The sequence below is a fragment of the Cyprinodon variegatus genome, unplaced genomic scaffold (assembly GCF_000732505.1).
Source record: "Cyprinodon variegatus isolate N-32 unplaced genomic scaffold, C_variegatus-1.0 Scaffold790, whole genome shotgun sequence".
NCBI lineage: Eukaryota > Metazoa > Chordata > Actinopteri > Cyprinodontiformes > Cyprinodontidae > Cyprinodon > Cyprinodon variegatus.
Window position 1 is genome coordinate 722,122 of NW_015151243.1, and position 14,443 is coordinate 736,564.

The 14,443-nt window shown below is 37.1% G+C and overlaps 1 protein-coding gene across 2 annotated transcripts in view; it reads right to left on the reverse strand.

Moving 5' to 3' along the window:
- LOC107098578 (A disintegrin and metalloproteinase with thrombospondin motifs 3-like) overlaps window positions 1-12,240 on the reverse strand; it is a 232,713-nt gene extending 220,473 nt beyond the window's left edge. For both annotated transcript variants that reach the window (XM_015396319.1, XM_015396318.1), the window contains exon 1: window positions 11,817-12,240. In XM_015396319.1, coding sequence (XP_015251805.1) covers window positions 11,817-12,206 — 390 coding nt within the window. In that variant the 5' untranslated portion in view covers window positions 12,207-12,240. The remainder of the gene's footprint in view (window positions 1-11,816) is intronic.
- Between the last annotated feature and the right edge of the window lie 2,203 nt (window positions 12,241-14,443).

Below are 14,443 nucleotides of genomic sequence, written 5' to 3' on the forward strand. Positions count from 1 at the left end.
TTTGTTCAGCATGGGGGTGAGTAGAAAATGAAGGCTAATCATGTTTTGGGTGTACTATTCCTTTAATTGATTTGCAAAATAATGATTAGTTGCAGCCCTAATCTGATCCAACCTGTCATAACAGGTGATAATTAAATCAGCCCGCTCATTAGTAAATTAACACTCATTCACTTTTTCTAAGGGTGACATCAAACAACTTTTTTTTATATCTTTATTGAACACTTATTATTTAGAGGCCTTAAATCTAAAAACAAAATAAGGAATGTGTGAGAATTATTTAAAAAAAAAGTTAAAAACAAACCACTGGCCTTTGTTTTCCAAGTTTGAAGACATTTCGCTTCCCATCCAGAAAGCTTTCTCAATTTGAAATGTCAGGAGTAGCGTTGAGCTCCAGGCTTTATAGAGTTGCCCAAAAAAGGCCTTGTTATGGCTTTAAAAACATGCAAAGTTTTTACTCTGCTTGGGAAATTGATTTTGATCTGATGGGGTAAAAAGGAAAAGTTCTTACGTAAAATACGTAGATAATGAACTGACAGCATTAATTTACATCCCGTTATGATCATAATGCTCTTACTTCTTTACCTTGCAAGCAAGACAAATTGTTTCAAGATTTTTGAATTCATGAACTCGCAAAATTAGAGCCAGCAGATACGTTTGGCCTCGATTAAGAAATGTTTTGGAACAATGAAATGCACAGACGTGTATGACATCAACCAGAGGTAGAAGGCTGAAGAAAAACAAACATGGCTGCACCACTTTTAGCTGGAATACCCTCTATTTATTTTTTTAACAATGAGTAAAGGACGCCTTTCTGGATAGGAAGATGGTTCCGCCCAAAAGGATTTGGTAAATGTTTGGTTTATCAATTAACTCTGTTACTTTAAAAAAAAACTAAAAAAACTCAACATGGGAGGCAGGTACCCAATCAGCTGGAACTGTACTGTATGTCTCTCCCTTTTTTACAGGAGCCTTCACAAAAAACGCTCCACATTCAGATGTTAGATCTTCTTGAAAGGAACAGCTACATCTTGTCCTGTTTAGATACATGAAAAATGAAGGCTGACTCCCAATCTGGACAGGAAAAGATCACCCATGCTTCATCAGTACAGTACATTGCTGCTGGTGCTTTTGAGGTGTGGGAAGTATCGGCTTCATAAGCATTTCGCAGCCAGGCTGCCTGCTTGTGGCAGTAAAGACTTCCAGACACAGGCTGGCTATAATTAAGAGACAGTAAAACCCACACCTACAGTGGGCCAAAGCTACCACTTGAGATCAAAGCCCATCAGCTCTCAGCAACAAGCTTTTTCATTAGAGACCCCCAGATTTAGTGAGTGTTTGATGTTGAGTCAGCAGTCCTTCATGCTTTGCATTTACACTGTAAATGACATAAAGAAGCAGCGGTCATGTTCTGCATCAATCAAACATACACAACCTGTGACTAAAAAATAGTAGAGTATGTTTAAAACCGTTTCTTAAAAGTCAACCCCAAGTTTACAGCTTAGAGTAGAATGGAACAGGATCCAAAAATAAAGTGATTCCAGTGTAAACTTTGTAACCTTTGGTTTGATCATTAAAATATTAAATATTTTGTGTTTCATTTTATCAAAGGAAAAATCGGGTCATATCTATTATCCAAGTGATCTTGAAAGCAATCTTCTTCGAAATGGTGGCTACATATAAGCCACCATTTTTTCTCGGGCCAGAAGTCTTCAAGTTTTCAATCCAATGACAAACCCGTCCCTGGAGGATCATGAATCAGGAAGGTGAAATTGCTCATTTCTTTTTCACTTTTACCCGATGTATTACAACATCCAACTGCCATGCACGTGGGCATTTTTTTGGTCTAACTATAGCTCTCATGAATTTCAATAGTGAAGCCCTCTCAAAATCTTTAACAATTGTTGTTGATTACAGATGTGTCTCGATGTTCCCTTTGATTTTGCTTGTAAAGCGGGGAGAATGGCCTTCGGCTTATCGCATTGTGAAATCACTGCCCGAATATGTCAGGAGTGAGGTATTACTATTTGTGGGAAAAAATGGCCGGTCCTGGACTCAGTGATCGCAATAAAATGATTGTTTTTAATTTTTTTTACTGCTTAACAATAAATTCATTAAACCACCACAAACGTATTAAGGGTGGATTGTACTTCTGCAACTGCACACATCAGATGTCGCTTGCGTCTGGTTGTGTACCAGTTTTGCTGGTATGCTTCTGCAACGTCAGTCTGGAATTTCTAGGGATGCACAGCAGTTTCCTGCCGAAGAGCTAGGTTGAGCCTATTTGAGAACTCGCGAGAACTTCAGCGGATGGTCACAAGAACTTCTTCGGCGGCATCGGTATGGGTGTATATTTTACAAAACAACATGTATTAGGCATTGTACAAGTGGTTGTACTTCCGAACCTCCTCGATCATTCTTTCGTTGTGTTATCCATTGTTGTTAAAACTCCTCAGTTTTTAAAAATGGCACGCGACGGCACCGAATCGAGAAGGACGACAACACAGACAGCCAGAAAGGAATATCAAGGACAAATCACATCTGCTTTTTGTCTGCGCACTTCCGCTTGAGGTCTGTGTGGGTTTGCAACTGTCTGACGTGTAGTAAGGATTTTTTTGAGGTGTGCGACGACGGTTGCAAAGCCTCTATGCAAAATGAAATTCAGTTGGCTCTGCTTCAGGTGTTGAAGGAGAGTTACGAGCGACCATTAGCCTATTTACCTGAGCCTCACGCTCTGTGCATGTGCAAATAATGCACTTCCTCTTATTCTTTTACTGTCTGGCTTCCAGATTGGCCAGTCCAACCAGCACCATCTTGCAGTCCGATGTGTGGTTTCTCGACATACAGCAGTAAGATAGATAGATGATCTTGGTTCCTCTTCCCTCAGTTAAAGACATTTCCTCCCAGCGCTGTGTGTTCCGAGCCTGTAACATCATCAGTGACCCCTCACACCCCCACAATGGACTGTACTTCCTGCTATCCTCTGGAAAGAGGCTTCACAGCATTCGATGCAGGACCAGCAGGTCTGCAAAAGCTGCCATAAGAATGTTTAACTGATTAAACTAATCGAGTCTCTTCATCAAACTTGAAAGCATCATATTTGCACACCCAAAATGTCATTTTTTTTTCAGCATCCCTTTAAATAAAACACAACTCAGTGTTCTACTGCATTTTGAACCATAATTATTTATTTTGCACTGCACTAAGCTTTCCATATCAATGCCTTTTGCACAATGAATTTAAACTGGATTTTCTTTTCTCCTAAACTGTCTACATTCTTGAGCACTGCAAAAATGTATCAATGATAATGTTGATTTCCATTTTGTAAGCTTTAGTACGCATGGAAATTTCGCCTTGTATACACTGTGTAGACAAATAACAATAAGGTTTGTATAAGTCTAAGTAAAAGGCATCAAAGCGTCAGGCCATACAGTGGAAAAACATACATCGTGAGCTGTAAACTTGTAAACCCTGAGATTTTTGTTGTACAATTTGAGCTGTAGGTGAGTACCTATACTGATATTGAACATATCTTACAGTGTATGCCCGCCTTTATCTGACTGATAGAATGACTGAAGGTCCTAGAATAGCTATATATTCTCAAGCTGGAAATATAATAATCTTTCAGTGAAGGTTTTATCATGTCTCCCTCGAAAAAGAGATTTTATCTCAAGAGACTGCCTGGTAAAATAAAGGTTATAAAAAAAAGATACATTTAGTTTTACTAGGTCCTGCTAATGAACTCCAAATTTAGCAAACAATAAACTGTATAAGTTACTTTTATCACTGTCATTTTAAACTCACAAATAACAACAAACCAGAACATAAATACCCCTTTCTATGTAGAAATATTCAGGGATGTTTCTTTATCAGCCTAATATTTTAGATTTTAAACAACAGATTTACCAATGCACCAGTTTCGAAAGAGCTAATCATGTGATACCTTTATTGTATTTACTACCAGCAGCAATTTTAATGTCAAATTGTACAATTAAAAAAAACTTATGAAACGTTTAGATACTAACTTCTTTAAGTCTTGTTCAGTAAATAATTCTGCTTTTAATCTGTGTATAAAATGTTAAGCTTCAATACCAACTTCAACTTTGTTCACAGCAACCAAAACACAGTATTGGAATAGTTTTTCCTCTGTTTTTTTATTTATTTTTTTTTATGTTTACAAAATTGCTTTAAGTTGTACACAATAATACAGATTTAGACATAATAAAAACCTTGCATCTAAATGCTAACATTGATAGCTATTGCATACTGCAAGATTGTCGTTTGAGTGTAAAAATCATCACCATTTGTTCTATGTTTTTGTTCTTTATGATACCTACAGGCTGGCAAACATATCATTTGGGGTTTTCTTTAATGCTAATGTATCCCTACAGAGGTGTGGTACCTCCACTTAGATAAGTGCTTAACAATACAATACTTGTAGAGCATGTTTATTTGTAATATTGTGAAATTTTCAAAACAGGGCTTTGTCGAGAAAGCACCTAATCTCAGCAGTTTCCTTTACATTTAAGTCTAACCTGCAAGCTCCTTTTGACTCAGAAATTAAAAGTTACAAGCATGTTTACAATTACAATTCTAATGTATATATCGAAAGGCAATGATGCAAGGTTAGTGAACTTATTACATTGCTTTTGGGGCAATCATATATTTCGAAAAATCTGAAATATACAACAGAAGTATTTTGTGTCTTTAAAGTACACTACAGGGAGAAAAAAAACAAAAACAAAAAACTAAGAAAGCTGTACCAAATGCCCAGAGCTAAGGATGCAAATGCCTCAGGCTGTTTTAAAAAATTAAACTATGGAGTTGATGCCATTTCTCTATACACAACTTTTCTTTGACCTGTTTTAGTGTTTGCAGCAAAGTGCTCTAGAAAATAAATGTCCACACTTTTTTTTCACCACAAAATCAGGTCTATGTGTAAAACAGATAACTTTAAACAAAAACAGTAAATTCAAAGCAAATGTTAAATGTAAGCAAATGTTGTTTCATAATTCAAGAGGTCTGAAATATTGATTTCACTATTGCTTTATCATTTGGGTTTTAAATATTTAACTGACAGCCCTGCAGCTATTTGTAGACAGAAAAACACTTTGACATAAAAGTAAATATTCAAAAAGACATTGTATGTTTCTGTTATTGTCTACCGTCCCCTAATATTTGTCAGTCTGGGAACATTCTGTGACAATGCTCAGAGTGGATATGACAAGCTTTAAACAAGCTTTATAATGATACATCAAAGAGACAATTCTGAAGTAAATAAACACAGCAGTTGCCCAATTTGGACATGCATTTATTGTTGAGATTACAAAGAACTACGTCTTTCAAAGAGCTGCTTATTAGTCTACTTCAATCTGCAGGAAAATATAAAAATACAATGTTTACTTCAATTACTAATTCTTTAGAGACACTCATTACAACATAACAAGCTTTAACAATAAAAAAAAATCTTTTAAAAAATGCATTATGTGCTTCTTAACATTCGTAATTGTATTACATGTCAAGTTGAAATTGCATGCAGCCAAGACCTTAAAAGCTTTACATTAAAAAATGTTAGCTTACATTTACCAGCGTGGCCAGTAAGGCTGAATAGAACAGGGAGTAACTCAGTCTGGTGAGGCTCTTTGGTCTAAAACAGACCCAATCACAGTGCAGAAGGCAGTCCCATAATGCAACAGGGCTTTTCTGTAACCATAACAGTCAAGACTGCAGCTGCAATAGAACAATTGTTTTATTTTATATTGCTTCTTATTATATCCTGAAAGAGCTGATTATAATTTTACATTTTAAGCAACTGACTTTTGAAGATATTTTCTTCTAAAGAAATAAAAGACATTTTTGCAACAAGTCTGTGTTTATTTCATTGTTCTAAACTATTTGCACTAACTCTTTCGGTCCTATCTTTGAAATTAGGCTCTCCTTGCTCATATACAAAATGAACTGCTGTGTGTTTATTAGAGCTGGGTATATTCGCCAAAGTTCTGATTCTAAATGAATTAATTTCGATTCGGTCTGTTTTTACAATAATGAAAGTGGTTCAACTGTGTTTCAAAATACTCATGTATTTTATGTATTCCTGTCATATTAAACACAAAGTGCAAACTTGTAAATTGGACAGTTTAAACTTAAGATGTGAACAAAACTGTTTCAAAAGTGAAGCCTCAGCTAGCAGACGTGACACAGCGGGGACACAGCAGAAATGCATGAGCTGCATTATCTCCACTGCACAAACCCTATGTGCAGCGTTGTCTGTAACAACTACAGGGTTTTTGCTGGTCAGTCCCCATTTGTTAATGTCTTCAGTCAACCTATTGGCTATATTTGCAGCTGACTGGCTTGAAGTAATCTTGAGTGCATCTTCCCTGCTCATTTGAATGTAAATGTCACGTGGGTCACTATAAAACTAATCGATCTCATTCCCTAGACATCGATTTTGCAAAAATGTAAAGGAATCGATTCAAAATCGATTAAATACATTTTTTTTACCCAGCCCTACTGTTTATGATGAAAGTCAGTCTGGTAGGTAGGTAATAAAGTCACAGGGATCACACAAAAGATCAGATTCTTTTTAAATAAAATGAACTTTAAGTGTTTTGTTACAAAGCTGCTTATCCAAGGACAGCAGGTTACTGCCACAAACTTTCAATGTTGTAAAAGTTTTATAAAATGCAGATATCATCCCAATGTACAGATACGGTGCTTTAAAAGATCTAAAAAGACAAGCCCAATGTTTGCTGCCCTTATTAATTGTAGGTGGAGTGTAGCTTCATGGCACAAAAGAATACATTTAATCAAGCACTGAGTAACCAAACCTTACTTTATATAGGCTATTGTTGGCTGTCACTGTTTTTGGACAGTTTACATATTTTGTAATTAATTAAATCAAGGTAAGGTTTGTGCAAACTTGGATTTAAGAATTTTAAAGAAAGCTGGACTCCTCTATAATATTTTCAATAATGGGTACATTTTGCATCAAATATATCTGAGTTTCTGCATTTTCATTACTGCTGTGTCTTTCTTTTTGGTGATCCTGAGGGGGTGTTATAACAACTTCACTCACCTCAGTTCTGACATGTAGCTGTGATAGCTACACTTCAAAACACAGACAGGTGTGAATACTCTGTACATCCTCAGAGAAAACCAGTGTCTCTGTAGACGTAAAATGCAAGCTGCTGTGTCTGGTACAATCTGCCACCAAGGTGACAGGTGGGCTGAAAACCTCTCCCTCCTGGACTTTTATGAACAGTATGATCCTACACAGTTAAAAGAAAAGTACAACATAACTCACAGATCCTCCGTTAGACGTAAGAGCTCCTGTTTTAGAGTCCCTGAATGCCAACGGAGAATCCTTGGAAATTTACTTATCCAGCTTTCAATTAAGTTTTTAAAAAAGTGCCTTGAAAGCCTGAATGATGCTAAAATATGTCATCATGCATTGTAGCAAATACAACCTTGAGGCTTTCAAAGCTAAAATCCGTAAACAGCAGTCAAGCCATGCCAAGAAACTGTATCAAGAAACTGTACAAAATAGTTATTACTTTATTGTAAAAACAATTTTGAGGTATTTAGCTGGAAAATACAGGAGTTTGTTAAAATGATGTGAAAGTGTCAGCAATGACCATAGAGAAGCAATGGCTGCTGCCCATCCATCTGGTCAGGGTTGAAAGGCCATTTTGAAAAGCCAAGATATCAAACTGGGATGAGTGACCTAAAAGCAAATGCAGAGGACAACACGTCCCCAATCAAAGCTTTATCAATTACTGTAATGCTCCATGTAATCAAATAACTGGTATGAAACCAAGTACCCGAAATGTGTTCCAATATCTTATCATAGTTATTGATAAATACTGATATTGAATTATTGATCTGCCCTAATTGGGAGCTGTTTTAATTTATAAATATTGAGTATCATTAAGGATTTATCGATACTGATAAATCGAATGTGAACAATACTCCATATCGATCTGGTATTTTATCGGTTTCCTTATCAGTACTATACACAATACACACACACAGACATACACACACATATATATATATATATATATATATGTATATCAGCCAGCTGATGATGACTGATATATGGCTGATATGATTGAAGTGGCTGATATCAAAAAATCCTACCAGTGGCTGGAAAAGGCTGGACTGAAGGACAGCACAGAGGCACTAATCATGGCAGCACAAGAACAGGCACTCAGTACAAGATCAATAGAGGCCGGGGTCTACCACACCAGGCAGGACCCCCGGTGCAGACTGTGCAAAGATGCCTCTGAAACAATACAGCACATAACAGCAGGGTGTAAAATGCAGGCAGGAAGTGCATACATGGAACGCCACAACCAGGTAGCTGTCATAGTGTACAGGAAGATCTGCCATGAGTATGGGCTGGAAGTCCCAAGGTCAAAATGGAAGACACCTCCTAAGGTAGTTGAGAATGACCGAGCTAAGATCCTATGGGACTTCAAGATCCAGACTGACAAACAGGTGATGGCTAACCAACCAGACATCGTGTTGATCGACAAACAGCAGAAGAAGGCAGTAATGATAGATGTGGCAATCCCAAGCGACAGCAACATCAAGAAGAAAGAACACGAGAAGCTTGAGAAATACCAAGGGCTGAAAGAGGAGCTAGAAAAGATGTGGAAAGTAAGAGCAGCAGTGGTGCCAGTGGTAATTGGAGCACTGGGGGCTGTGACCCCCAAACTGAGAGAGCGGCTACAGCAGATTCCAGGTAAAACATCAGAGGTCTCTGTCCAGAAGAGCGCAGTCCTAGGAACAGCTAAGATACTGCGCAGAACCCTCAAACTCCCAGGCCTCTGGTAGAGGACCCGAGCTTGAGGATGACACATACCACCCCACGAGGGGTGAGAAAACAGTTGTTGTTTTTTTATATATATATATGTACATCAACCAATAACACACCACATACATACCATTAGATAGGCTAACATATAACATCTTAAATACTACGTTTTCAAATTGTAGTATAGTAAGACAAGGGATTTAAAAAATATAACTAAAAAAATTATAAGCTCAATATTTATTTATATTATACCTGAACTAACGCTAGATATATATACATTTTTTTATATAATATATAATTTAACCCAAGGTCACTGTAGCTAAGTGACCCAGTGCTGATGAGATGAGAGGCTGTGTGTGAATCAATTACAGTTAAGTGCAAAAGTGTCAGAAAAAAAATATTATATATGTTAAGGATGACATCATATTTACATCCTATTTTATCAAAGAGGGTGAAAACAGTGGAAGCTTTGCTCTTGCAGTGATGCAAGCTTGTCACAAAAGTCTCAAACAAGACAAAAAAGCTGCTAGAATCATTGCAAGTTACTTGGAAAAATATTAAACTCTGAAAAAAATTACTTAATATGGTAGTAAAGTATATCAACAGTATAGATGATAGAAAATGAGACCAACATAATAATGGTAGTGATATAGGCTTGTAGCCAAAAAGCCTGGGAATCTCACAGTCAGTGAGACGATCATGAATTCCCACACCCAAAAAGGTATTTAAAGTCAAATGAATTCAAATCACTTTGGCACAGACTGAGTCACTACTGAACAATCATGCCAAATACAGCAGCAAACATGCAATGTCTGAACAACTGGAAATGAATTGACAATTTATGGTCCAGACCACTGCCAGGTATGAATACTTTGGTGGGCCTTAAGAAAGATGTGTGAAAACCAGTGTCTGCATACCTTATTGAATGAAGCAATGAATAGGAGTGGGCCACAATTCTTGTACGGTGATGTGAGATACTAATAAAGTGTGAGAAAAAACAACTACTAACAGATTTACGGCTGCTAAAGCTGGATCTGCAAGTTGATGAATCATGAAGTGTACTTAATGCTTTCCACGACTCCATCATACAGGTGATGACATATTTTATCCTGCAAACTTTAATAATTATTTATGGGTAAATACCAAGTTTTAGTATAACATCTAAATTTTATCTAAGGCAAAACAAAACAAGTAGTATTTTTATTTTAAATATCTTAACCAAAGGTGCTACCCAGCCTCTAATATTAGGATGAGTCAGATGGAATTCTATGGAGGATGTGACTTGTAAAAATAAACTCTGGTGCAACTGTCTCTGTGCAGAGACTTCAAATGCTTCCCAGAGAAAAGGAAAACCATTGATAAATGATTCCTGCTAACAAGATGTCACAGTAGCTACAGCTCTTGTCCTGAGGTGAATGTTTTAGTTTCGGTGTTTATAACGGATTTGTTTTCAGGAACATAAAACTCCTGCCAGTTAATTAGAGATTAGTGTAAGACCTACAATGCTGTGAGAAGAAATTTAATATAAGGCAGGGGCGGGAAAATATTTCCCAAATGGGCCACATAAACAACTACGTCTTTTCTCTTGGTCTAAACCACTAATTTAATGCTAGTTTTCATGTATATTTCTTGTATATTTGACATCGAACTCCAAACACAAGGTTACAATTCTGTTAGCAATGTGAAAAATGTCAATAAACTCATAAAATATTCACAACTGGATCTTATTCTCTCCTTCTATCTTTCTCATTAGCAGACTAGGTAATGCAAAACATTGCAAGCAACATTGATTCTAATCAATAATTAACTGATGTGCAAAGTTGCTAAGTTAATAATTACTTCACATGGTTGAAAGAAAAATGTAAACCAAACACCTACTAAAACCAGAGAAGGAAAAACTAAAAGCTGAAATCAATGGCAGAGTATTTAAATATTCATTTTGAATGAGAAGCTGTGCCACAAAAAAAGGGGAATGGATAGCTCCATTTGTTTTCAAAAATACGTATGAAATGCTTAAAGAAAAAAAATACATATATAGATTCACCCCAAAACAAATTTTAGGAAACATAAAGCTAAGAATAAAATAGAAAAAAAATACTAAAACAACTTTTAGCTGCCCTTCCTATTTCCCTTTAAAACTAAGTGGAAAATTTTGGCAAGGGCTGAGTTTCACTTTAAGTTCAGTCATAATTCATGAGAAAAGCCTATTTTTTTCAAAGCCTGCCAACAATGCCTGCTGTAGGACTCTACAGAGTTCTAATGTAGAACCAGAAAATAAAAGCAGAATATTCTTATTTATACACAGAAAATACTACTACAGACCTGTTTGCTTTATTTTCAGTCTACATACTGCAGGTTGAGGATGTCAAATTCAAGCCTAAGTCTTAAAAAATATTCAGAGCTGAGACCACATTTGTTTTTATAATGTATTATTCAGGTAATAAAGTTTAAGAAAAAAGAAAAAATATATATGTTTTGATATCTTTTTCTATGACTGCTTTTCTTTGACATGAATTTCACTGTCAACCAATAAACAAACACAACCTTTGTGAGACTTTTCCGCCTAAGGCTGGGAACTTGAGCCAATTTTCCTCTCAAACGTGGAGAGGAACGTAGTTCACTCCAAGACGTTTTGGCCCCAGTTGTTCCCAGATTACCATTCAAATGTTTTACGAGGGTAGATAGGAAGGAGACCTTTGTCAGACACAAAAGAAAGCCATGTTTTATGCTGGGAAGAGGTCTGGAGGAGAGGCTGTGTTTGTCACAGCGATGGATGAGCACTCACCCGTTAAAAAAACCTGCCAGTTAGAAAGGTATCTCCAAAATAACAATATGCTATAAAAATGTCAAGTGCTGACGTAAAGAATGGATAAACTTCAGAGTTAGAGACGCCCCAAATCCCTAAAGGTTCTTGATAAGGTCATGGTACTTTGTAAAGATAAGAAAGGAGTTTAGGGGACTGGGGGGGTAACAGACTTTACAGCAGGGAAGGACTTACCAGTCCATCACAGTTGTTAATGGCAACCGTGGCTCCAGGGACGTCAGTGATGTCACCAATAAATGTGCAGTCTGTCTTCAGCAGCTCCCGCTGGAGTATCCTCTCCGTGGTGTCAGTCTGGTTGGCGCCAACAGTAGAGTTTCCACCATAGCTGTCGCTGATGTTTCCAAATCCCTGAACCTCGTCGTGCCACTCCACCATTGCTCCGGGCGCCACCAGCCTGTCATTCGGCCGCAGCCGCAGATGGAACTCCTTTCCAAAGGCTGTGATGTTAAAGAACAGTTTCTGCTCTGATTCAGAGGAGAAGGCCTCTCTCCTTACACGCTGCTTGTGAGTGGCCGAGAGCAGGTGGGACAGGTAGTGTCCGTGGGAGTCGGTGCTAAAGGGCATCACCAGGCCGTACTCCTTCAGCCGGCTTCTCAGCTGGTCTGTCAGATGAAAAAGGAAAGTTCGATGTAAAGGCAGCAGCAGATATTTACGGGAGACACTTTCAACTTACTCAAAGCACTCCCCACAAATAGAAAGTATCTCTACATTACATTTTTTATTAAAATATCATAAACTGAAGATATCATATTGCAAAATGCCTTTTTCTGTGCTTCTTCTCATGGTGAGTTTTTTTCCCCCCAAACAGGCGTTTCCAAACGCCTTATTTTTAAAGTAGCTCAGATATTTTCTGAATACTCAAATCAGTTGTTTGAAGTTAGATGTCAGACTCCTCGCACGTCTTTAATGTAGCATCTTTCAGCTGCATTTGATCTTTTCCAGCTTTCCACTGAACTATCTGGCTCTTTTAATGTTCAACCACTCACACGACAAATCTGAGGACTGAGCCTGTAGCTCGAATAGAACAAGGCTAGTTCACAGACTTTGTTGGCTTATATGCAAAAACATCTTCTACAAGGAAATTTAAAAAACATAAAAGTAGAGAGAGGGAGAGAGAGAATATACAAATGAGATATTTTGTGCTTAAAATGATACATTTTGGTTAAAACTTGAAAATGTATTTATATTTTTCGAAGGTTTGATATTTGGAAGAACTCTTTGATACTTTTAAACTTTAAATTGTTAGAATAGTTAGAAATACATCTTTACAGTGTCTTGAGTAAGTATTAACACCCTGAACTTTTAAACATTTATCTTAAGAAAAAATTCCTTGTGATTTCACTGCAACAACAAGTTGTGCATATTTAGGTGGTACAAGTAAAACTAAGGATGTGTGGTGTGCATTTCCATACAAACACTTTGTAGCATCACCTAAAGCTGCATTCACACATGCTAACGTTTATTGGGTTATGTCCAACTACTAAACATTCACTTACAAAAGGTTTTGCACAAAGTAAATTAGCTTTTTCCCATTTGGAAGGAAAGCAAGCCAATCTTTAGATTCTCGTAGAATCAAAGAATTTTTACTGGAATTTGGTCTAGACTTGGCCATTCCAGCATATGAGTGAGTCTGATACAAGCCATTACACCACTGCTTGACTGTAAGTTGAGGGATCTTGTCCTGTTGAAAGGTCAGCCTTCAGTCTGCAGCCTTTAACAGATTTTATTCCAAGTTCTGCTTGTATTTAACTCCATTCTTCTTTACATCAGCCCCAACCCTACTGAGATATGAAAGCTTCCCTGCAGCATGACGCTGCCACCAGCGTGTTTAATATGGATGGATGTGTTGATTGCAATAGTAGGTTAAAGTTTAGTTGTGTGGCTGGAGCCTCATCATGATTGATGTGTCCTTTAAATGGGCTGTTACAAACTGTAAGCAGGGGATCTGGTGGATTTCTTTTTTTTTTTAAGTTTAGATTTGTGTTCCAAAAAAACCAGCTCCCTTGGCTGCTTCTCTGAATAACAGGGCTTCACAAAACAGCTGCATTATTCTTGAGATTAAATAAGTCATACTGTATGTGGAATGCACTTACTAATTATATGATGTCTGTATGCAATTGACTGTGCTGGATATTCTCCGTTGCTATCACATTGAACAGGGAAGAAAACACATTTCAGATTTTCTTTCGTAAACTGAGAAAACGTTGTTATTTCCTTAAACTGCATAATTAAGTTGTACTTTTGTTGATCTATAACAAGCAATCCTGATTAAATGCATCAAAGTTTTTAGATATGATATTAAAAACCAGGACTTATATGGTCGTTGTATATATATGCTTATAAAAACACTTTGAGCTTACAGGTTTACAATGCAACTGTTCATCAGAAATGAACAATAAAGGTTTATTAATAATGACCTATTTCGATTCTTATGTCGTCAGATATTTTTCATATTGTCTAACATTTGCTCTTCAGGGCCTGAAATGTTTTCTCATTCATTCTTGAAACCTTTCTCATTTAATGAATACAGCTGTCTTTTTTTTACTTGTAATGAAGGCACTTGTTTAAGGATGACGTTAAACTTCCTAATGCACAGTTAAAGCTAGTGGTTTCTAGATCACAACCCACCAGGCAAGAACTGCATCAATCCAACAACACAAATTTCCTGAGGCTGTTGGGAGCTGGAGAAGTTCCACCTTTCTCCAGCAGAGTCCGCCATGGATCCTCCTGAGCTGAGCCTTCGACACACCTGAACCAGTTCCTGTGTTTATTCCATGTGCTTGTGATCAATAAAACTTGTT